This window comes from Dromiciops gliroides, chromosome 4 (genome assembly GCF_019393635.1).
Source record: "Dromiciops gliroides isolate mDroGli1 chromosome 4, mDroGli1.pri, whole genome shotgun sequence".
Classification (NCBI taxonomy): Eukaryota; Metazoa; Chordata; class Mammalia; order Microbiotheria; family Microbiotheriidae; genus Dromiciops; species Dromiciops gliroides.
This window is the reverse complement of record NC_057864.1, coordinates 107,331,924-107,357,462: the sequence shown is the minus strand read 5'-3', so window position 1 is coordinate 107,357,462 and position 25,539 is coordinate 107,331,924. Positions and strand designations below refer to the sequence as shown.

The following is a 25,539-nucleotide window of genomic DNA, read 5'->3' as shown; positions in this document are numbered from 1 at the left end:
TGTTCTTTCCAGTTTACAAAAATAAGGCTCAGAAAGGTGGAGACTTCCCTAAGGTTAAGCCAGTTCATCAGTGTCATCTCAGATTCAAACCCAGAGAGGGCTTCAGCTCTTCCCATGACAGTCTACACACTAGTCAGCCTAAGACTTGATGCCCAAGCCCAGAAAGTAGCCTGGGGAGACCCTAAAAAGTGGCCAAACCAGCTGTATCTTCTTTAAGACAACATTCCATTCCCTTCCTGTCATTAGCCAGGGGACAACACCTCCAGGGTGAGAGCAAGACACTCAGCAGGCAGGGTCCTGTGAATATTCTTCTGGTGTATCAACCCACCCCAGCCCCCCTTTCCTGCCCTTCCTATTCCTTCACTTCATCTCCTCAGATGTCCACCCCATTCCCACCACACCTTGCTTCTCAGGACTAGCTCCCCAAGTCAGAAACCCAACCTTCCAAGCGCTACATCTCCATCTATTGAAATCCCTCCCTTCCTTCAAGGCCTAATTCAGGTAGCCCCCCCCTCCAGATTATGCCACTCTCCTGGATGAATCTTTCCTCTGCTCCTTTCACATTCTACTAATCTGTGTATTTGCTGTGATGCCCTGGAAAGAGGGAGGGACTAGATAATAACAGCACCTGATTTATATAGTGCTTGAAGGTTTGCAAAATGCTTTACAATGCCTCTCATTCGATCCTTACAATAACCCTGACCCCCATTTAATGGATGAAGAAACTGAGGCAGATAGAGGCTGGTTATGTGACTTGCCGAAGGTCACACAGCTAGCAAGTGTCAGAAGCTGGATCTGAACTCAGATCTTTCTTTCTTTCTTTTTTTTTTTTTTTTAGTGAGGCAATTGGGGTTAAGTGACTTGCCCAGGGTCACACAGCTAGTAAGTGTCAAGTGTCTGAGGCCGGATTTGAACTCAGGTCCTCCTGACTTCAAGGCGGGTGCTCTATCCACTGCGCCACCTAGCTGCCCCCTGAACTCAGATCTTTCTGACTCCAGACCTGGTGCTCTATCCACTGAAACACCAGCTGCCTTGACTTCACTTAAAAACAAACCAAAAAACCTCTGTAATCTTTGACAAGTGGTTTCATGTCTCTCAGCTTCAGTTTCCCAGCCTGTAAGATGGTGATAACCATTTGAAGCTACTGTGGTTTCATGACAAAAGCCCTAGACTTGGGGTTGGGAAATCAGGGTTTGAATGACCATAGACAAATCACCTACCTCAGTTTCTCTCCCTGTAAAATGGGGATGAGGATACATTCCCTCCTTGCCCTGTAAGCCTTAAAGTTGTAGATAAAGGGATTATATTCTTAGTATTATTATTAGGTCAAGGTCAGAGGCAGTTTCGTTTTTCTCTTGGAATATCCAGTGCCCAGAATAGTGCTGTTTGCTGACCTTCACTTCCCCGAAGCCCATTTATTATGGAAGACACTAGGCCAACTTCAAAGCATCTATTGGAAGCTGTAGGGAAGGAGCTCATTAACCTTCCTTTGCTAGCCTTTCCTCTTCCCTGAAACTGTCACTTGGAAAAGGTCCCCAGCTCCCAGGGCCCCACGTGGGGTAGTGGTGGGTGGAGTGGAGGCCTTTATTTCTTTAAGTAGGGAGCCCCCAGCCTGCCAATCTGAGCATTAGAGATGCTCATTAAGAGCCTTGTATTTAAATTAGAGCTAATCTCAGGCACAATACCAGGAGAAGATGCTGGGTGGGGCCTGGGGAGAAAGCTACAATTTCTCCTGCCATTGTCACTCTGGGCCCAGGATTGCTGGAAGCCTGGGCAAATGCCTGTGATTTGCTTGGGATAGAGGGTATAATTTACACCATGTGTGGAGTAAAATACCCCTCGAACCTCTACCAGCCAGGCCAGTTACTAACAGGCTCTTGAGGAAGCTTTTGTTCCTGCCCAGGACCTAGCTAGCTAAGAGCACACTTCTATGGAGAGATCAGGAAAGCAGGTCCCGCCCATGTTGGGGATGAGCACCAGCCACCCATCTCTGATTCAGACTCCCTCTTCCGGAGGAGCTGGGTTCTAGGTCACCTGGATTCAATTCAATTCAATAAACCTTTATCCAATACCTACTAAGTGCAAGGCACCTCCCCAGAAAGAAGATGTGAGCTCGACGTCCCCACCCCCCACTCCTTAGCAGATGATTTAGGAGAGAGACTGGGAGAAAGTAGCAAACAGAAGGCATAGGGGGAGACCACTGGGGCATCTGAGACCCTCTCCCCATAGTCCTGGGGTCAGAACGAGCTAGATGTTTAATAAATGTATGTCAAGTGTATTGAATTGACTAACTCGGACCTTGGGTGATTAAGCGATCATTTCCCCTGCCTTTCCTTCTATTCCCCCAAGCAGCTGCATTGGCTCACGGCAGCTGGGGCAATTCATTAGAGTTGGAAGGGCCCTTAGAAGCCACGTAGACCAAGCCTGGGAGTTTTCCAGATGAAGCAGCTGAGGCCAGAGAGATAAAGGGATTTGCCCCAGATCACACAGGTAGTGGCAGAAGCGGAACTCTAGAGGCTCAGGCCTCTGGATTCCCGGGCCAGTGTTCTCCCGCCTGCTCGCTACTGCCCTGGCTCCTGACTCACGCCTGGGGAGTCCCCACCTTCCTGCCAGCCCCTCACCCCACCTCACCCCCTCCCTGTGCCTGGCTCCTGGAATGAAGAGCTCTTGCTCTCCCTTCCCTCCTTCAGGACAGAGTCTGTGGCTGAGAAGATGCTAACCAACTGGTTTGCCTTCCTCCTGCACAAATTCTTAAAGGTAAGGAGTATGGGTAGCAGGGCCAGCAAGGGGTGAGGAGGTGGGGGAGGGGGGCACCCCGGGTGGGAGGGACAACCGAGGACAACAGTTATAGGACTGTGTTCTGCCCCTCCAGCAGGTGACCTGAGAGCGGGCTCGAAAATAAAAAAAAGCCTTGGGGAGCCAACATTTTCCCCTCTGCCCCCCAGGGTCTTGGTGGACAGTCTGTTTCACCAATTGAGTGGCAGAGTCAGAAGGGCTCCTCTGGACCCCAACTCATGACGTATGTGTGTGTGTGCGCTCGCCCAACAGGAATGTGCCGGAGAACCACTGTTTATGCTGTACTGTGCCATCAAGCAGCAGATGGAGAAGGGCCCAATCGATGCTATCACAGGGGAGGCCCGCTACTCCCTGAGTGAGGACAAGCTCATTCGACAACAAATTGAGTACAAGACTCTGGTGAGGCACCTTTCATGGAAACGATGTTCTGACCATGCTGAGCCGTTTGCCATTCACTCCTAAAAGCCCAAGTCTTGTGGCCTGTCCCTCTAACCCCACCACCCCACCTCTCAAACCCCCGCCCCTCATCTCCAACTCACACATCAGACTTTGCCCTCAGCTCTTTCTGTCCAGGAGATGCCTTTCAAGAGGAAGACAGGGAAGACAGCAGACTCAGGATTGGAAGAACATTTTTTTTTAACTTTTTTCAATTAACAAAAATCTATTTTTTCTCTCTCTTACCTCCCCCTCCATTGGGAAAAAAAAGACAAAGAAAACTGTTGTGACAAACATGCACAGACAAGAAAAAACATTCCTGCATTGGCTGTATCCAAAAAAACGTTTGGAAAAGGGAGAAAGCTTTAAAATAAGCAGTCAATCAGCAAGCATTTGTTAAGTGTCCACCAGGTGCTGGGGGTGAGGATACAAAGATAAAACCTAATTAGTCCTGCCCTCAAGGAACTTATATTCTACATTCCTAAAACAAAGGATCCTGCAGGTTACTGAAAGTAGATGTTCCCTAAGCTCTATTTACCCAGAAAAAAGTATGAAGAAGAGAGAGTTCACTGTCTGGCATGGTAGATGATGGGAAGGGTGGGGGGAATCCTGTTCCCTAGTGTAAAGTAGAAAAATTTTAGGATGACCCTTTATAGTCCACATCAATCAAGTTTAACTAAATTTAACTATTTTTAATTTTTATATTTTATTTTATAAATGTTTATTATGTGAAAGGCTGAGTTCAAATCCTGTCTCAGACACTGTGTGACCTTGGGCAAGTCACTTAACTCCATTTACCTCAGTTCCTCATCTGTAAAATGCGGACACACTAGAGAAGGAAATGGTAAACCATTCCAGTATCTTTGCCAAGAATACCCCATGAACACGAGTCCCATGGGGTTACATAGTCAGACATGACTGAACAACAACAATGGGAAAGGCGCTGTGTTAAGTGCTAGGGAAAAAAAGAAAAATAATGTTCTCTGCCTTCATGAAGCTTAAATTCTACTGGAGAAATACAGTATACAGAGAGAAGCCATTACAAACTCTAAACAAGATGTTACAGAGTCATCTCAGAAGGGGGAGAGAATTAACAACCGTGGGAGGAAGGTCTGGAATCAGGTGGGAGAAACACCTACAAAACCAAGTCATAGGGGTAGTGCCTTGGGTGGGTGTTGGCGTGGTAGGATCCTGTGGGCCAGGCTCAGCCTCCCTGAAGCTGTCTTCCCCGTTCTACCACTCCTCCAATGCTTGTCCCTTTGCAGATCCTGAACTGTGTGAATCCAGACAACGAGAACAGCCCGGAGATCCCTGTGAAGGTGTTAAACTGCGACACAATCACGCAGGTCAAAGAGAAGATCCTGGATGCTGTGTATAAGAACGTGCCCTATTCTCAGCGGCCCCGAGCTGTAGATATGGATTTGGGTAGGAGTCAAGTACCTTGGAGTATTGGGATGGGGGAGGAAAGAGGCTTTCTCGGGGACGTCCAGCCTGGCTATTGGGGTGGGAGGATACAGAGGTCTATTGAAATCTCCAGTGTTCTCTGTGAATTGCTGGGCAGCATGTACCAACACCATTGTAAGACTTCTGCCTTATATTAGATATTACTATTATATACTCTGCCCTAAAGGAAGAAGGGGGTCCAGTGGAAAGTCCACTGAACTTAGAATCAGTCACAGGACCTGAGCAGATTCTGTCTCCACCACTCCCATGTAACCTTGAACAAATAACTTATTATCACTTGGCATCTATAAAAGGAGGTAGGGTTGGACCACTATGGTCTGCTAATTCTAGAGTCACGATCCTCTTACCCTGCTGGGCACCGAGGGAGGTACTTGTATTGATTCATTTACCAGGTTAAGAAGAGAGCAAAATCCTTGTGAGCCTCACTGCCCCAACTTCAAACCCGACTAGCCATGTGAGCAGGGCATGGCATTCCCATGCCCTCCCCATTTGTCTGGATGGCCATGGAGGAGGAGGTTCTGGGGGAAAGTTCCCATCCAGTGGGGTCGTTCTCTGACCTGAGAGCATGACTGTAATGCTCACTCTCTCCTTAGAATGGCGCCAGGGACGGATCGCCCGAGTAGTGCTACAAGACGAAGACATCACCACCAAGATCGAGGGGGACTGGAAAAGGCTCAACACATTGATGCATTATCAGGTGAGCAAGCAAGAACAAGGGCCCCAGGCGCTGCCTTTACAGGGAGGGCAGTCTTCTCCTTCACATCATACAGGGGAAGGAGCATTGGGTATAAATGAAATGAAGGGAAAAGCATCTATTATGTGCCAGGCACTGTGCTAAGGGCTGGGGAAAGAAATACAAAAAAGCAAGACGGGGACCTGTCCTCAAATTGCTTAGAGTCTAATGGGGAAAGACAATACAGATGAGGAGCGAGGAGTGTTTTGGTTTGGAAAATTCCAGAGATGATGAGCAGAGTAATATGGCCATTGATTAACACATGGTTTCCAGGAATAGCAGTGTTGATTTGATGGTTGTTCCCAGACCAAGAGATGGAAGGGAACTGTAATAAGTTACATAGCAAGACATGAAGGTGGCCTGAGAGCAGCATGGTGGGAACGGGAGTGCTTAGATTTGGTAAACTCTCACCAATCAGTATTTCAGGAAGCCAAGGGGTAGGGTGGACTGCCATCCCCAGCTGGAGGATGGAATGAGATGACCACAGGCAGCAGCATGGTAGAGCTCAAGATGCTTAGAGAAAGGCCTCTTCTGTCTAGCCAAAGAATTGAGTTCAAACCCTACCTCTGCTAATTATTATGAGACCTTGGGTCACATTTCCTCCTTCACTTGGCTTCTGGTCCTAGCTCCCTTTATCTGTAAAATAATAATAATAATAATAATAATAAATATGAGTAACTTGAACTAGATTATCTCAAAGATCTCTTTAACTTTAAATCTATCATCAGGTAAGATAAACTATGACATATTGTTGTTCAGTCATTTTCAGTCATGTCCAGCTCTTCATGACCCCTTCTGGAGTTTTTTTGGCAAAGATACTGGAATAGTTTACCATTCCCTTCTCCAACTCATTTTACAGATGAGGAAACTGAGGCTAACAGGGTTAAGTGACTTGCCCAGGGTCAGGCAACTAGCATCTAAAGCCAGATGTGATTTCATGAAGATGAGTCTTCCTGATTCCAGGTGCAGCAGTACCACCTAGTTGTCCAGCTACACTTCCTATTACATATAGGAGGTCCTTCATAAATGTTTATTGAATTAAACTGTAAGCACTTTGAAAACCTTAAAGAGCCATGTAAAAGTGAATTACCATCATCATCATATCTATAAGCAAGTTACCTCAGTCATACTCTACCCTGGCATATCTTACCCTGGCAGGAGCTGGTCCCCATCTTCCCTTCCCCCTCACACTTTCTCTGTAACTCACAAACCAGAGAGAAGCTTTCTTGTTACCATTTGCCTCTTTGACACCCCATCTCAAAGCCGTCAGGGGGCACCCAAAGACTATCCGCTACTATCCTTCCTCTATCCCCCACCCCAAGAAAATGGCTCAAAATGTGCAGGTTATGTAGGATTAAACAATAGACAAACATGGAAGCTAAGAGCTGTGATGGAGATGTGACACAGGAAGGATTCTGTAAGAAACTGTTTTAAATTAGAAATTGGAAATGAGGGAGACTGAAGGAAATTAAAGCCAGCCAGAGAGAGATAGCAGCCACTTCTGACTGCAAGGAACTATGGGATTTACATATTTAATATCCTTCCTAGGGCAGGTCTGTGAGAATATTGTGGAAAGCACACAGGATTTGGAGGCAGAAGGCCTGGTTTTGAATTGGGCGAGTCTCTTGGCCTCAGTTTCCTCAGAGAGTTGAACTAGATGATCTCAAAAGTGCATTCCAACTGGAAATCCTCTGGATCATCCAGTGGCTATGGCATAGCCTGTATACGTGGGACTTGGAAGGGCACCGTCTCCTTTGGAGGGGCGATATGAATAATAGTACTGTCCTAGAGACAGAAAATCCAACCTCAGGTACTTACTAGCTGTGTGACCCTGGGCAAGTCACTCAACCCTCTTTCTCAGTTTCTTCATCTGTAAAATGAGCTGAAGAAGGAAATGGCAAACTACTCCAATATCTTTGCCAGAGAATCGGACACGACTCTAAATGACCGAACAACAACAATAGGAATGAACAAATTTGTATTGAAAATGAGAATGGACAGAATTGTGCGGAATGATCAGAATTGTGAGCTTAGTTCATACATATTCTTATATAATCAGAAGCCGAGCAGTACCGGGGAAAGTACACTGACTCTGAAGTCATGGGAACATTACTTCAGAATTGGAAGTCAAGGGGTAGGGTGGACTGCCATCCCCAGCTGGAGGATGGAATGAGATGACCAGAGGCAGCAGCAATGGTAGAGCTCAAGATGCTTAGAGAGAGGCCTCTTCTGTCTAGCCAAAGAATTGAGTTCATTTAGTCTAAACCCACCACTAACACTGCCATCACCACCATTTTGCAAATAATTAAAACCCAGAGAGATTAAATGACCCAACTAGAATCACACAGGTAGTAAGTCACCAAGGTAGATTTTAGCCCACGTTCTCTGACTCTAAATAGGACACTTTTTCCCTCCTAAGGACTTGGTTTCAAACCCTGCCTCTCACAATTACCTCGGTGACCTTGGGCAAGTCACTTAACTTTCCTAGACCTCAGGTTCTTCATCTGTGAAATAAATTAGTTGGACTAGATCAAAAATTCTTAATATTTTGGGTATCATGGACCTCCTTGGCAGTCTGGTGAAGCCTATGGACCCCCCTTCTCTGAATAATAATGCTTTTAAATGATGGAAGGAATTAACAAATTTTAGTTTGAGGTTAGTGGAGATAAAGATGTCCTTTTTTCCCATCCAAGTTCAAAGACCTGAAATCTAACTAGAGACACTTTGGGTGCCCCAGCTTCAGAAGCCCTGGACTACATGGACCCTAAGAACCCCTTGAGCCCAAGATCTAGGATTCTAGAATCCCATATGGACAGGGGCTGTCTCTTTCTTTGAGCTAAATGGCCCTACCCCTTTGCCCTTAGTGCAGCACCATTTCTTCTATCCCCATGGTCCCGTGTACCATTTGTACTTTCATTTCCCTCATAGCATGTGTCATTCGCTCAGTCAGCAAGTATTGACTACCTACCTACCTACCTACTGTGTACGAAGAACCCTGCATGAAGGGATGCATCAGGTATAATGACATTAACTCCCTATAAGAGACGGGGAAATTGAGTTACAGAGCAGTTAGTTGACTAGAAATTGTTTTCTTTTCAATCTTTTTTTGTTTGTCTTTTTGCGGGGCAATGAAGGTTAAGTGACTTGCCCAGGGTCACACAGCTAGTAAGTGTCAAGTGTCTGAGGCCAAATTTGAACTCAGGTCCTCCTGAATCTAGAGTTGGTGCTTTATCCACTGCACCACCTAGCTGCCCATCTTTTCAATCTTAATAGTATTTTTTTCCAGTTACATGTAAAGATAGTTTTCGACATTTGCTTATATAAGATTTTGAGTTCCAAATTTTTCTCCTTCCCTTCCCTCCCCAAGCAACCAGAGAGCAACCAATCTGATATAGGTTATATATGTGCAATCGTGTTAAACATATTTCCATACTTGTCATGTTGTGAAAGGAGAATCAGAAAAAAAAAAGAGAAAAACCTCAAGAAAGGAAAAAAAAGTGAAAATAGTATGCTTTGATCTGCATTCAGATTCCACAGTTCTTTTTCTGGATATGTATAGCATTTTCCATCATGAGCCTTTTGGAATTTGTTGACTAGGAATTGAATGAAAAATGAATTAACTGTATTCCCTTGAGTTGCCCGGCCAGTCTTTTTTCAGATCCTAGGATCTGAAGCTGGAAGGAACCTTAGAGATCAACCCCCTTCTTTTTCAAACAACCCAAAAGGCAAAGGGGGCTTACCACCCAAGGGCCAATGACCAGTTAAGTAGCAGAGGGGGAAATCAAGGTCCTCAGATGATAAACGTAGAATTCTTCCCACTACCCCGTGCTGCCTCCCACATAACTTATTATGTTGTGTTATATTTTCAAAATATCTTGTGAAGCTTTAAGCTAGTCAAGCTTAAAGTAGAGGATCATGGAAGAATTCCCCCATTCAAGCTTAGAGCTGCCTGAAGATTTTCGAGACACCCTGTACTTATGTGTGTGTGTGTCTCAAAGGACTGTTTCACATTTGCCTCTGTAACCCCAGGGCTTAGTACCTGGAACACAGTAGTCACTTAATAAATGGATGTTGGTTGATCTAGTCCAACCCACTCATTTTACAAATGAGAAAGCTGCAGTCCCTGGTGGTGAAGTGATTTGTCCAAGGCCTCATGGGTAGTAAAAGGGAAATGCTGCTGGTCATGTGCAGAGCATTGGACCCTGGGTCCAGTGTCCTTTCCACTTTACCATACTAAGTTGAGAGGTGGTGAGCAGTGTGGGATAGTAACGCTAGATCTGAGGTCAAATAAGTTCAAATCATCTAATTTCTAGAAATCATTATCCTGGAGACTTTTAGCAAGTCTCTTATGCTCTCCCTTAGAGGCAGCTAGGTGGCAGGGTGGATAGAGTGTTGGGCCTGAAGTCAGGAAGACTCATCTTCGTGAGTTCAAATCTGGCTCAGACACTTACTAACTGTGTGACCCTGGGCAAGTCACTTCACCCTGTTTGCTGCCTCAGTTTCCTCATCTGTAAAATGAGCTGGAGAAGGAAATAGCAAACTGCTCCAATATCTTTGCCAAGAAAACCCCAAATGGGATCACAGAGAGCAGAAGATGCCGGAAAAACAACTCAACAAGAACAATCCTCACCTGGAGTCACCTTCCTTATGTATAGTATGAGAAAGTTGGACTAGATGACCTCTAAGATTCCCTTCTAGTTAGTTCTAAGTCTCATTGTCATCATCATGGTTAGCATCTATATAACACCTACTATGTGCTAGGCACCAGGCTAAGTGCTTTACAAATATTATCTCATTCCCACAATATGATCCCAAGTCCTTTCTGAGCCTCAGATTCCTCATGCATAAAATAGAGGGGTGAAACTAGATATTCTCCATAGCCCCTCCTAGCTCCACACCCTTTCAAATTCAGCCATGGGCCAGTCTCATTGGTGCAGCAGGACCACATGGATTAAGACTGAGGGCTTAGGTAGTAAAGAATACCCTGGCTTGGAAGGTAGCCCTCCATGCTCTACAAAAGTGACCTTGGACAGGTTACTTATTCTCTGTGGACCTCAGTTTCTTCACTGGCAAATGAAAAATCCTAATTGAACTCGATAATCTCTCAAATCCCTCCTAGTTGTCGCCTTCCAGAAGTCTGTGGTTCTGTTAATAACAGACACCTTAAGGGAATGGAAAATTTACTAGGTACAGTACCAAGATGATGAGCCAAAGTCCCAAAGCTTTGCCCTATCCTTGCCCCTTCAAAAACAAAGGTCCTTGGACCCCAACTAGGGGAAATCTCCATAATTTTAATTAACAAAGAAATGTTAAAAAACTTCCAAGCCTTCTATAGATTTATAAGGAGGGTAAAATTAAACACCCGCCACTAAAACCAGCTATCAGGGAATCTCGTTAGCGTTAATGTGCATTTATAGTTTGACTTCCCCACATTTAATTCTTTTTGGTGGGAGAAAGGGACTGACAATTTAAGACCCAGAAAGATGGTTTTATGGCTGGTGCAGCCATAAATCAAACTTATAAAGTTCATAAAAATTGTTAAAATAAAAAATGGTTTAATAGGAATGTTTTATGACCCATAACATTATTATAGCTGTTTTATTCCCTTTGCGTTAAGGGTTTAATTGGATCGCCACAATTCTAGGGATTCTCCGTTTTTATTGGATGGAGTGTGGCCTTAAATCAAAATGGCCCCAAATGTCTTCAATATGTCGCCTCGTTTATCAGCCTGCTCCCTGAGGGCCTGGGTGTTGAGCCTATGAATGAAGTCCCCACAAAGGACTGAGCAAGATAGAGGCTTTCTTCGGAGGCCACAGTGAGAGTTAGCCCTCAGAATCACCATATGGGAAGTCTAATTTGTATAGGTCCAGAAACAGAAAGAAGTTAGGTGGGACCTAAAACAAGTAAGGTCTGGGGAGCAGCTAGGTGGTACAGTGGATAAAGCACCAGCCCTGGATTCAGGGGGTCCTGAATTCAAATCTGGCCTCAGACACTTGACATTTACTAGCTGTGTGACCCTGGGCAAGTCACTTAACCCTCATTGCCCTGCCCCCCTCCAAAAAAAGAATAAGAAGAAGTAAGGTCTCCCTCAGACCAGGATGCTGGGTCAAAAATCCAAATTACATGGATTCTTCACTTGCCATTCTCTAACCTCACCAGGAAGCTCTACTTTCCACCCCTGTGGATGCCACGTTCCAACATGTGCTTAACCCATTTAACTTTTACCTTTCGATTTTTCCCCTGTCCAATATCCTGCGGTGATGGTGGTCTCTACATCCCACTGCTCACCTCAGCTCTTTTCTCTTTCTACTCCAACAGGTGTCAGACCGTTCTGTGGTGGCTCTTGTCCCCAAACAGACTTCCTCCTACAACATCCCCCCATCCGCCAGCATCTCCCGGACATCCATCAGTAGATACGGTAAGGAATGGGCAGGCAGGGGGGATCAGAAGCAGGTGGGGGGATGACACCTCTCCCTGATCCAGATGGTGACTGTTGATACAGCCCAAGTCATGATCCCTTCCTCCTAAGAGCATTTAGCTGGCTGGGGCCAGTTAAAAAGTCACATTCCTATTCTTCACCCCCACTCCCTAGAGAGGCAGTGTATTGTGAGGGATAGATGGCTGCTATTGCAACCAGGAAGCTTGTGTTCAAGCCCTGCTGCTGACACATACTGGTTTTGTGACCTTGGGCAAGTCATTTGATGGGTCAGAGCCCTTGATGATTCTCTCAGACTGTAGTACAGAGAAGGTACTTACCTGCATTGGTGGAGAGAATTTCCCTACCAAGGATATCACAGATCCTAGCTGCCCTCCCCTGCCTTCATCACTGGAGAGATGGCCTGTTCAGAGGTGTGTCTTGTGGGCTCGGCTCTGCCTCTCTTGTCAGCTGCCCAACATAGGGAATGAAGAGCTTACTTATCCCAGGGCCAGTCGAAGCAGAGCTCATGCCCTTCCCAGATGAGTACCAGGACCTCAAAATGGAATCTGGGCAGGGGAAATTGTGGCGCCCCATTTCATGGACTTTGCCTCACCCTGTCTTACTCTTTGATCATCTCTGGTCCAGTGGCTCTCAGGCCATCCAGGTGGGGATCACACAGGACCAACCCAGCCCAGCCTCAGACAGGCTTTTTTTTTTTTTTTTTTTTTGGTGAGGCAATTGGGTTTAAGTGACTTGCCCAGGGTCACACAGCTAGTAAGTGTTAAGTGTCTGAGGCTGGATTTGAACTCAGGTACTCCTGAATCCAGGGCCGGTGCTCTATCCATGCACCACCTAGCTGCCCCTCAGACAGGCTTTTAGGGCTCCAGTTCAGTCCCCAGTAAAGGAAGGACTGGCTGGCTCCTAACACGGGGCATTCTAATTCACATGAGTCCACCGTATTAAAATGAGATGACTTCCAATTTGATTTGTGGTTGTTTGGAGAATCGCATATTTATTATTCATTGTTGGCAATATGATGGGTTCCTTTATTCTTCAGTAGGCCCAGCTTCAGAATGTCTTAATCCAACTCTCAATGGAATAATCACTTTTAAAAGGTGCCAGACGCCTTCCTTTGCATTCATGCCAACCAAAAACCTTTTTGCCAGCCTTTATTCCCCAAATCTGAGGCCGTGAGCCAGTAAAAACTGACTTTTGTGGGGCTGGATGTAGCATGTGAAAGAGACCACAATCCAAGAATCTTGAAGTAAGCATAAGAAAGTCCCTTAAGCTTAATCTTCTTCTACCCCATTCTTTTTCTTTGCCAGATTCATCTTTCCGATACACAGGAAGTCCAGACAGCCTGAGGTCCCGGGCACCTATGATCACCCCTGACCTGGAAAGTGGGGTCAAGGTGTGGCATTTGGTGAAGAATCATGACCATGGAGACCAGAAGGAAGGGGATCGGGGCAGTAAGATGGTATCTGAAATCTACCTGACCCGGCTGCTGGCCACCAAGGTAATCCTTGTGCTGTCTCTGAGACCCAGAGGCCCTGGGGGGATGGGGATGGGAGAAGAGCCAGGGATTTGAGAAGGACCTTGTCCTTCACACAGAGAAGAAATGAAAATGACCCTTCACAGGCAGATGACTTGGCCAGTCAGCCATCAAAGCAGGGCCCTGTTCAACATGGGGCTGCCTGTGTTAAGCAGGCTGAGGACAGTCTTCATGATGTTGGGTCACTGAACAGGGTTTCAAGGTTGCTGGCCACAGCCCTTTCCTTTCCCAATGAAAACAAGTGTAACGTAACCGAATCTCTTCAAGCGGAGTTACTATCTACCCCACCCCCACCCCCACTTACCAGTGTAATGAATCCAGGTTTTACAAGCTTCTCCCAATGGCGTGTGTCCTCCCTCCCAGACTGCCTTCTGGGAGGACACCCTTGGCCTCATCAGCCACAGTTTGCTGCTTTAACAGAGACAGCTGCGCAAGAGAGTGGCTTCCAGCACCTCCACTTCTTCCAGCTCATTTCCTGACCCGGCAAGATGGGGGAGCATCTTGCCTAGGGTCAAGGGTTAGGATTTTTGCTGCTACTCTCAGCACAGTGAAGTGGAAAGAGGACCTGGGTTCTACTCCTGGCATCTTGGGAAAATCACTTGAACCTCTCTGGGCCTCAGTTTCCACATTATAAGATGAGCCAGTTGGTCTAAACAACCATTTACAGTACCTTTCAGCCCTAAATCCACACTCCTATGATGGAGCCAGAATTAGAAACAAGAGATGTGGTGGATATATCAGTAATCCAGATTATCCAAAATCTAGCTTTCTGAAAGGTCCCACGTGGCCTGCTCTGGCGAGCAAAGAGCAGCCACCCCCAGTGAACTCCAGAGCTGGAGCAAGCCCCAAGTGCCACTCCTCAGTCCCTTCCAGGGGCAGCTTTTCAGCTCTGGGTGCTGTGCCGTCCTGTTCCCACTTCGGTCCCCTTTATGGGTTCAGGGGACAAAGTGTGATTTGTGATGAGCTAATGTGGTACCTCAGCGGTTGCCTGGAGCATTCCTGAATCGGTGTCAGGGGCCGCTTCCTCTGGATCCCATGCTCCCAGCCACCACTTAGCCCGACTTAAGCCAATTAATACCTTGGGCACCCCAGGGACCTCCTTGCCAAGCTCTCCATCTGGCCCAGCTTGTCTGTCAGCCATCTCCTCTGCCTGTTAGCCCATAGCCTTTCCCTTGCCAATAAGACATACAGAATTGGCGGCCCTGTGGCCTCGAGTCATGAGCCCACTCCAGCCCACCCCTTGGTCCTGTGCCCAAAGATATTAAAGACTGCCCCCAGAGACCGAAGCCAATAGAGCCAAATGCCTCTTCATCTGTTACCACCTCCCCCCACCCACAACCCACACCCTAAACCTACCACCACCAGCCTCCCCCCCTCAACAGTCTGTGCATCCCCATAACACAGACATTTTTACTTTTCCAAGGCAGTATAAAGCCCGTGGCACCATCTGGCATCCCCTTCTGCTGCCTGCCAGCACCCCCCCATCCCTCCCTACTAAGCCTTCTCCCTCCCAGCCTCTCTTTCACACCTCCCACCATCCTTCCCCTCCCCCAGGGTACATTGCAGAAGTTTGTGGACGACTTGTTCGAGACCTTGTTCAGCACCGTACACCGGGGCAGTGCCCTTCCCCTGGCCATCAAGTACATGTTTGATTTCCTGGATGAGCAAGCAGACAGGCACAGCATCCATGATACAGATGTGCGGCACACCTGGAAAAGCAACTGGTAAGCCCCATAGGAGGAACAGGGCAGAGAGAGCTAGCCTGCCCCGGGGTGGGGAAGAACCCAGGGCTGGAAGGGGGCAGAAGCTGGAAAGGCAGAGGGGAAATGAGAGGTGGGGGGGGGGGCGCGCGCGGGTTGTCATTCTCAGCTGCGACTCATTGATCCAAGACCCAACAAACAAATAGCATACACATGCTTGGAAGAATAAGCATGTTCCCACCAGCTTTCTCCTCCAGGAGTTCCCCTGTTGGCTTGAACCTCGGGCACTAAGACTGGTGCCTACACTTGGCCCTCCAGGCTACAACCCTCCCTGGGAGGGTATACACCCCTGAAGCCTAGATCACCTATTCTATAGCAGCCAGAGGAAGGTGGGGGGAAGAAGGTCATTACCCTGATTCAGAAGCTAATAGTGGGGTGAGAGATGGGTCTCATCTTCCTCCATTCCAAAACCAAGCAAGTTTAAAGTCAACCAGCAGAACTACAAAGCCAGGACAGGTTTGGGAAATGATGTCTAGCACTAGGTATCTGGAAGGAACCCACGTCACCTCATAAAGACAGTGATGGCTTCAGTTGAAACCAGACCCGCCAAATTTGGAAAAGCTGACCAGTTCAGGACAAGGCCGGGAGAGCAAACGCCCACTTTGGGCTGGAGCCAGCTGCTCGCAGGCATTTCATTTCAAACCTAATCTCTTAAGATCAATTTATTACCCCGGCGCCAGAGCATCCCAGAAGCAGCAGGTGGGATGGCCCTCAGACACAACTCTTCCCAAAGGTGATAACAAGCAGCCAACGCCAGCAACTGGAGACAAATTTCCCAGAGTCCCTCGGCACATGACTGAGAATGTGGACTTGCACTCTCCCAGGCCTTGAAGAAAGGCCCCTGGCCGGAGTGGAGGCAGTGCCGGAGAGAGCACTTGGGTCAGACAAAGCCTGGCCAAGGGCCAGAACGGAAATCTTCCCCCGGAAAAGAGCACAGGAGAGCAGTGCTGGCTGTTGGAGGAGGGGTGAGGTCCTGGCCCACATGGTGGGTGGGCAGCACAAACAGCTGTCTCTGGCCAGCATTCCCTCCGGAAGACAGCGAACGCAGATGTGCTGAGGCTGGTATTTGAGGATCATCAGACCTGCAAAATGCCAGGCGCTTTAGAAAGCTAACCAGGGCAAATCCAAACAGCCCTCCCCACAAAGAGCCATTTCGCCCTCCACCTCTTTGTGGTTGCCAATGCATCTTCATTCTGCAGCTCGTAAGAAAGACGAGGATAACGATAGCACCTCCCTCACAAGGTTATTGTGAAGATCACATGAGGTGATATTTATAAAGTGCTTTGCAAACCTTTACGCACTGTATAAATGCTAGCTATTATTATGTGATCTAGTGAAAAGAGCATTAGATTTGACAGGACGAAGACCTGAAATTAAATCCTGGCCCTGCCACTTAATATCTGTGTGACCTTGGACATTTAACTTCCCTAGGTCTCAGTTGCCTTCTCTGTAAAATGACTTGGGGGAAGGGGGAAAGGGGTTGTTAAACTAGATGACAGAGGTCCTTCTCTTCTATAAATCTATGATCTTGTCATCTTGGTATTCCTTTCCTTCTCTATCATCCTTCATTGTGTCCTGCATGTTTTCCAGAGCCCTTCCCCAAGGAGGAGGTGACAGAGATAAGACATGGGGCCTACATCTGTTTCATTTGTTTTGTGGAAAGCCTAACTCAGCCCAGTACTAGTTGGGCATGGGCACTGACATTGGGGAGATAAAGAAACGATCACAAGTTCAATGCCCTGTGTCTTGTCAGCTTAACACTCACCCCTTTTTGTCCCCCAGATTCACTTTAGCAAAGACAAACACTGCCCCTGGAGCTGAGCTTTAAAGGGTCTTCTTGCCACCCAGGCCCGAGGAATGGGGTCACGGAAACCCTTAGCCTTGCCTGCCCACCAGCACTTGTCCCAGAGGCTCATAGGTGCTATGAACACAGATATTCCCCCCAATGGGACAGGAGACAAGAATTGCCCAGGACAGGGACCGTCCCCTACCCCCTACACCGACCTCCTCCTTATCACAAAAAACTGAGACCATGATTCCCTGAGGGGACCCAGAGAGTAGGGTTGGGGCCTAGTCCAGGAGGGCATCTCCACAAAGCCTGAGGTGAGAAAGGGGGAGAAGTCAGAAGCTGATGGAACAGTGAAAACAGAAGTGGGAAAAGGGAGGAGGGCAGTGAAGTGATCCCTCTGAGGCCAGCCAGCAGTGACGGGACCCCAAGGATGGAGTGAACGTCCGTGATTGGGCCGTGATGGATCTTCAGTAGAGTCTTAGGCTCATGGGGAGTTCAAAGGCACCTCAGGAGTCATCTAGGCCAACCTCATTTTACACATAAAGAAACAGAGACCCAAAAAGTTTAAAGTAACTTATCCAAGGTCACACCAATATTAAGGTTTTCCAGGGTGTTCCCATCCGTTCTCCCTATTCCATAAAATGTAAAACAGAGCTGTGGTTAAAGAGTTAAACTTAGGGAATTGACCAATCAATCAACAGATGAGGAAATGGAGGAGTGAAGGTCACACAGAGAATAAGGAACAAAAGTGGGATTTGAACTCGGGTCCTTCAGTTCCTGATCCATTCATAACTCTTTACATGGTACCGAAGGGCTTCTCAAAAAGAGTCCAAAGGGTTAGGGCTCTAAGGGTGCAGCTGGAGACAGAAAATCACAGCCTGGAAAATGATGAGAAAGCAGCTGTTTGGGGATTTGGGAAGGGGGTGGGCTGGGTGGGTCCTTTCCTCCATAGCCAAAGAAACAGAGAATATTCATCTCCCCTGATTAAAACCTCCTTTGGGGAGGAAATCCCTTCATATCTGACAAGCTCCTTTGGGGAGGAGGAGCAGCCCCCGACCCACAGGAAGTCATTCTCTGAGATGGCAGCCACACAACAGCCCCCTCCCCACAGCCCTCTCCACAACTACCCACAGCCTGGACATCTGAATGAACTGGCGTTTTCAGGAGGAGGAGACTTGATGAAAGGGCTCCCTGGGGACCCCATTCCTCCGGCCTGAATTCCACCCTAGCCAGGCCAGGCCAACTCTGGGAAATGATGCTGGGAGCGGAGGCTGGAGCTGGCTGGGCGTGAAACACAGGTGGAGACCATTGTCCCTGCTCAGTGGAAGTGCCCGGAGCTCTCTGCAGTTGTCCTCCAGACAATAGCAGTGGGCACCGTTGTGGGGTACAATATGCCCGATGGTTTTGTGTGAGACTCCAAGAAAAGAATGCTGCCTTATGTTGCCATTGAGGCTTCACTCAGAGCATTGAGACCCTTAGAAATGCTTCCAAGAGTGGGGATGGGCTCTCCATCCCCAGAGCTGGTAGGAAAGGGAGATGGTGGGTTGAGGTTTCATTTTTTCTAAATCATCTCATTCTTGGGAGTTCAGATGTGGCCCAGAACAGGAGACACGCGAGCCATCCTGATGGACCATGGACTCCATAGGGACTAATGTCCTCGTGCCTATGTAGGATGATCAATTTAGAGCTGGAAGGGACTTCAGAGGCCTTTAGTTCAACTTCTGTTATATGTATAAGAAAACTGAGGCCCAGAGAGATAAAGTGATTTGTCCAACATCACAAAAATAATCCAAGTCGGGATTTAAACCCAGGTACTCTAGGGGCAGCTAGGTGACGCAGTGGATAAAGCCTCAGCCCTGGATTCAGGAGTACCTGAGTTCAAATCCGGCCTCAGACACTTGACACTTATTAGCTGTGTGACCCTGGGCAAGTCACTTAACCCTCATTGCCCCGCCAAAAAAAAAAAGAAAAGAAAAGAAATAAAAGAAGTAAACCCAGGTACTCCAACATCCCTTCATTCCCATTCATTCACATATGAAAGCCCTCAGGGTTCCTGGGCTCATTGTACTGACCTCGACATAAAATGTCAGAAAGAGGTGTCTTAATACAATGCAAAGCACGCTAGACCCTGGTCTTCCTTCCTGTGTGGTCTGGGGCAAGACACAATCTCTTTGAGCCTCAGTTTCCTATCTGCAAATGAGTTTAAGTTCAGTGATCTTTATAGTTTCGTCCAGCTTGAAATCTTCTGACCTAGTGCTCATTCACCTTGGATAAGTTAGGGTAAAAATGTCTCCTGCCTTCCCCCCCCCCACCCGGGTCTCCTTCTTCCTGGGTGAATAACAATTCCTGCCAAATGATTGGTGCTAAATACTAGTTATTCTTGTAGTTCATGGTAGGAAGACTGGGGTGCTGAGCTGTTAATGGATGGACACTGGAGGTAGGGTCACGGTTGAAACGACATTGATATAGGGTAGACCTCTTCGTATGCTCCTCAGTTCCCAAAGCCCAGGAGCTCACTGAGTGCCCCTACTTCCCACAGCCTCCCTTTGCGGTTTTGGGTGAATGTGATCAAGAACCCTCAGTTCGTGTTCGACATCCACAAGGGGAGCATCACCGATGCCTGCCTGTCGGTGGTGGCACAGACCTTCATGGACTCCTGTTCCACGTCCGAGCACCGGCTGGGCAAGGACTCCCCTTCCAACAAGCTGCTCTATGCCAAGGACATTCCCAGCTACAAGAGCTGGGTGGAGAGGTCAGTAGGACACCCTGATTCACCCCAACTCCAAGGAAGACACCTGTATAAAAACATTAGGTCCCACTCCTTGGGCACAGACATGCTGGATGCCACTGACATAGTGCCACCCACCCCCATATTTCCATGTTGCAGGAAGAAAGATACATTTGTTACTGTCACAGTTCTGATTTTGACAAACCAGGAAGCTCCCAAGTACATGCCAAGACCCCTCCCAGAGCACTCTAGCTATAGCAGGCCATGCAGGGGACTGGAGTGCTAGGAAATCAAGAAATCAAGTTAACAAGCATTTATTAAATACTTACTATGTTCTAGGCACCATTCTAAGTGCTAGAGATACAAAGAAAGGGGGGTGGGGAAGCAGAGCTTATGTTCTAATGGGAGAGACGACATATCAGCAACTAGGTATGTGTATCCAGACTACATGGAAATTAATCTTTAGCGAAAAGCAGTAAAACCTAGAAGGATCAGGAAGAGCCTCTTGGACTAGAGGGAATTTGAGCTGAGTTTTTAAGGAAGTCAAGAAAACTAAGAGATGAAGGTAAGGGAGGGGAAGCATTCCAGGCTTGGGGAGCAACTGATTCAAAGGCAGAGAGATGGGGGTGGGGTGGGCTGGATGTTATGCTCAAAGAATAGAAATAGACCAATCGAGTTGGATCACACGGTATGTTAGAGAAGGCTGGAGAGGTAGGAAGATACCAGGTTATGAAGAGCATTGAATGCCAGACCAAGGGAGGCAATAGGGGAAAAGTGAACAGGAGTCCTTCCTCCAGCTCCCTGACCATAGGGTTTCTCCTGTCCTCTCCAGATACTATGCTGATATCGCCAAGCTGCCGGCCATCAGTGACCAGGACATGAATGCCTACCTCGCAGAGCAGTCACGCCTCCATGCTGTGGAGTTTAACATGCTCAGTGCCCTCAATGAAATCTACTCCTATGTCAGCAAATACAGCGAAGAGGTAAGAGGGAGATGAGCTGGGAGACTGCTATGAAACGATCTCATCCAACGAGGAAATCAATTTCATATATACTCATTGGGCACCTATTATGTGCAAGAGACAGGAGATGTTTATTGATCTGTATGCAGAAATTGGCCCATTAGCAAGCTGGCAGTTGAAAGTCTTTTGATTAATATCACTTTTAATGCTGTTAACAAAATAGTGAGGGTTCTTTTTTTTTTTACTAATTTAATTATCTTATCTCAATAAAGTATTTTAAAATTAACATTATTGCTTTAAAAAAACCCTGAGTGAGGCTCTTCTCTGCATTTGAGAAGATGCCAACTGCCAATCTGCAAATGGACAAGGGGACCCTAACTTCTACTAGTGTGACTTTGGGCAAGTCACTTAATTTCCCTAGGCCTTGATTTCCCCTTCTTACACGATATAAAATTGGAAGGGATTTTAGAGGCCATCTAGATAGATGAGGAAACCGAGGTGTAGGGAAGTTATGATTAGAATAATTTGTTCCCACGGCTATGAAGGTGGCGGAAGCAGGCAGTATGGAATGCTTAGACGCTGGTCAGGCATCAAAGACAACCAGGTCATTCAGTGCATTTCGGGCCATTACCAGCTGTCCTGACTTTTGTCCTGCACCTGGACTCTGAAGACTCTGGAAGAGAAGCGAGGCTAAGCACTTTGTCCAACTCTGCCTCACTTAAATCCGGTTCATACATAAGTCAAGACATCGCCCTTGGGATGCCATTGGTGGTCTTCAAAACGAAACATGAACACCAATAAATATTAGACATCCGAGGTGGAAGTCTAACCCATCTCTTGGCTCTACAGCCACTACTTTTTCTACTATGCCACACCTAAAAGTCCTTAGGGTCTCAACAGAAATTAGAGCATCCACATAGATGCTATAGAATGCATAAAGACAAGTAAGTCATTAAAATGAGAGTGAGGGGGGCAGCTAAGTGGCACAATGGATAGAGCACCGACCCTAGATTCAGAAGGACCTGAGTTCAAATCCGGCCTCAGACACTTAACACTTACTAGCTGTGTGACTCTGGGCAAGTCACTTAACCCCAATTGCCTCACTAAAAAAAATTAAATAAATAAAAATAAATAAATAAATAAAATGAGAGTGAGGAGGTGCCTTGGTGGTTGGCAGTGTGCTAAATGAATCTGGGTTCATCCAGAAAGACTTCTAGGAGACAAAGAGGATGAGGCCTGAGAAGGATCTGTAGTAGAGTAGAAGTTTAGCATCTGAAAGGACCTGGGTTCAAATCTTGGGTCTGCCGCTGACTATATGTTTGACTTTGGGCAGATGGGTAGCTTAGTGGATAGAATGATGGGTTTAGAGTCAGGGAGAGGAGTTCAAATCTTGTCTCAGCACTGACTAGCTGTATGACCCTGAGCAAATCATTTAACCCCAGTCTGCCTCAGTTTCTTTTTCTACAAAATGGGGGTAATATTAGCACCTACCTCACAGGGTGGTTGTAAGGATGAAATTAAGTAAAGAAAGAAAAAGGAAGGAAGGGAAGGAGGGAGGGAGGGAGGAAGGAAGGAAGAGAAAGAGAAACAAAGAAAGGGAGAGGGAGAGAGAGGGAGAGGGAGAGAGAGAGAGAGAGAGAGAGAGAGAGAGAGAGAGAGAGAGAGAGAGAGAGAGAAAGAAAGAAATAACCTACTAAGGTCTATGATGTCCACCTGACTTCTTTGCTTCTCTTCCCCCAGATCATTGGGGCCCTTGAGCAGGATGAACAGGCACGGCGACAGCGGCTGTCATATAAAGTGGAACAACTGATCAATGCCATGTCCATTGAGAGCTGAGAGGAGGCTCCTGGCACATCTCTTGAGAGAAGAAAGAGAAGACGAGGAGGCAGCCTTCAATTCTTCGAAACTGGGAAGCTGGAAGTGAAGGACTAGTGACGGGAGGATAGCTCCCAGGGCTCACTGAAGCCACCCTGAGGGAACGGGAGGGCTGTGCCCCTCCCCCAGCATCCACCAGGGTTCACCCTATCCAGTTCCCGAATCATCGAACAGTGGGCATCATGCATCCTTGGCAAGAACGAGAGAGAAATGGGAGCCAGGAGGTCGTCCTGGAAGCCAAGAGGCAGGAGCCGGGGACAAGTCTGCCTCTGTGACTGCTGCTTTGCATGAAAAAAAAGCATTTAATGTATATTGAGAAATAATGAAAACTTTATTTAATTTTTTTTAAGAAAAAGAGAAAAAAACTACAGAAATAAAATAGACAAAAAAGCCACTCTGCTAATCCCGTCCCACCTTTTTCTTTTCTCCATTCTGGTTGTCCCCCTGCTTCTTTCTTATCCTCCTAAGCCTCCTCCCTACAAGATCCCTGCTCCCTTTCCAACGACAATTGGCAGACAGATGACGATGGGAATCTTGGGGGGAAAATCACTTGTTTCCTTTCCCTGGGAAACAGAGAAAAGGAGGAGAGGAAGAATGAGCACAAGTTTGCACCAAACGTTTTTTTTTTCCACAGTCACAGAGGCCCGTCAAACCTGGAACTATCCCAGCAGTCAAGAGCTCATTGGTACTTCTGTGTGAACTCCAGAACCCGTCCGATGAAAGCAACCCTACCTGGCTGGAAATCAAGCTTTACATCCACACACCTGTATAGGATCATCTCTGGAGAGAAGCTTTGTCTTGATACTGTGTCTATGCTTTTTGCTACTGTTTGTTTTGGTTTTTGGTTTTGTTTTGTTTTTATTTTGTGTCTAACCAACTGAGGACCCAATCTTTGGTACCTCCCCTTTGAGCCAGGGGGTGGTGAGACGGGCCTCTCTTCATGCTGGGCTCATGACCCTCACTCGGATACCAAACATCTCCACCTCACGTGTCTTTCTCCTGCCACACTCTGCTTTGGGGAGCCATTTCTACATCCTAGCAGTTGGCTCGGGGTGGGGGGGACAGCCTATCGGGGCTGTGATCAGAGGCCCTGGGCACTAGAAGAAGGTCCGATGGGCCATACAAGGGGCTGTAAAGGGACCAGCTCTCCAGGCTCCATCTGGAACTGGATTTGGGGAAAAAAATACAAAAACAAACACTGTTTACAGCAGGTAATACTTGAAAGAGTTAGCTGAAGAAGCTGCAATATTTATTGTTCTACTTTTCCAATTGTCTAATGCTTGCAGAGAGAAGGAGAATGTTTGACATTCGTCTTTGGACATGTCCCTGGATGTGCAGGGCTTGCTTCTGAGGGGTCAGACCAGGCCAAATGGTTTGACTCCCAGAGAGTGCCAGAGCCTTTGTCTTCTGTCACTGTCTCTGTCTCTGTTGCTGATTCTTGGGGTGGGGAGGCCCCCAGCTGGCTCAGATCCTTCCTCCTCCCTCTCTCCCTCCACTAAAGATGATGGGTGACCAGTTTTCCTTAGTGCTGTTTAACAAGAGACCAAAGCTTCACCTCTCTTGTCCAGTTACCCAGAGAGGCTAGGAGTTCCCCCAGATGTTGACATTACCACCTTGGGAGTTGGCAGAAGTCACTGATGGTGGGACTTCAGTGATCTGAGAAGCCTAAGCTCTCTGCTAATCTAAATAGTCAGAATTCTCTTCCCTAGATTTACCCTCCCCAGGAGGAGCAACTGAAACGAAGGGCATGTGCTACTGAAGAAGGGAAGGGGAGGAAGAGAAGAGATGAGCAGCCTCTCCCTCCTCCCATCCCTCCAATTTGGGAAGGGGCCAGAACTGCAAGTTGCAAGGCTGCGACTCTTAGAGGTCTGAACTGGCTGCCCCAGAAAGAGAATGGACTGTGGAGTGTTTCCTATTTGTTTAACTCAAACCACGCATCTCCCTCGCTATCCTGCTACATCTCCAGGTGGTCCCAGTTTTCAGAGCTTCCAAGGAAAATGGGTGAAGGGGAGCTGGCTGCCAGCCTCAGCTGTCGTGTGGCTTTGGATTACTGTGCTAACCACACAGCAGACTCCCCTAGTCTGTTCAGCTCCAGTTTCTTGCCTGAATGCCACTGACAAAAGGGAAGAGAAACGCATTCAGTGAAATACTCAGGAAACTTGCTGTTTAAATTATGATTCACGGCCAGGCATGCCAAGTCCACTTTTCTTCTGATAATCCACTTCTGTTAAAGTTTCTTTGGGCCCTATTAATAGCCTGAAAGAAATACTAATGACCGACCTTGTGCAAGAAGCCAAAGCATTTGACATTCACAGATCCAAAGCTTAGCGACTCAGAGCCCATGATTTACAGCAATGAGGGGGTGAGGGAACCAAGGGGAGAGAAGAATTGAAGATGGAGATTTCCTGCTTCCAACAAAGGAACCTATCTCCGAATCCTTTGTGCTCGCCCTCCAGGTTTAGTCTCAGTGGTGAGGTTCTAATGATCCCCCTTACGTGATATTTCCCCCTTGCCTTATCAAGCTTTGAAGGAACTGGAAACTGAAGGTTAAGAGACTCAACATCCTCTTAACCCACCTTCACCCACCAATGACACCATGTGCTCCAGCTGATCCCACTGCTGCAGCCCTTGCTGACCTCCAAACCTAGCAGCAGAAGGGTCTACCAGCAAGGTATTTAGAGAATATACCTCATTTGATGTACTTTCATTTGAGAATGAGAATGAGGAGAGGACCTTAAGGGGAGGCTGCCTGTGAGTCAGGGCGAAAGGAGCTAACCACAGGTAACTTGGCAGCCAAGAAAAAGAAAGGAAACCAAGAAGGATGTTGGGAAGGAATACCCAGCTAGACCCAAGCTCAGTCATGGAGACGTGGAGATGAGAAGGTCCTGGAATACCCCCTCCCTTCCCTGATCCCCTAATAACCTCACAAAGAATGGGGAAATGGAGTGGGATAAATATTCTTATTGTCCTCACTCATCCAGGAAGTCTCTCCCAGTATAGGGGTGTTCTAGGGAAGTTGAACTTTGT

At 47.3% G+C, this 25,539-nt stretch overlaps 1 protein-coding gene across 1 annotated transcript in view; it reads left to right on the top strand.

The window, feature by feature from the left end:
- PLXNA2 (plexin A2) overlaps positions 1-22,906 on the top strand; it is a 324,127-nt gene extending 301,221 nt beyond the window's left edge. Inside the window, exons 23-32 of the mRNA XM_044001416.1 lie at positions 2,691-2,757; positions 3,049-3,195; positions 4,497-4,656; positions 5,289-5,392; positions 11,747-11,846; positions 13,172-13,362; positions 14,953-15,122; positions 19,487-19,699; positions 20,508-20,658; positions 22,378-22,906. Coding sequence (XP_043857351.1) covers positions 2,691-2,757; positions 3,049-3,195; positions 4,497-4,656; positions 5,289-5,392; positions 11,747-11,846; positions 13,172-13,362; positions 14,953-15,122; positions 19,487-19,699; positions 20,508-20,658; positions 22,378-22,473 — 1,399 coding nt within the window. The 3' untranslated portion in view covers positions 22,474-22,906. The remainder of the gene's footprint in view (positions 1-2,690; positions 2,758-3,048; positions 3,196-4,496; positions 4,657-5,288; positions 5,393-11,746; positions 11,847-13,171; positions 13,363-14,952; positions 15,123-19,486; positions 19,700-20,507; positions 20,659-22,377) is intronic.
- Positions 22,907-25,539: the final 2,633 nt, after the last annotated feature.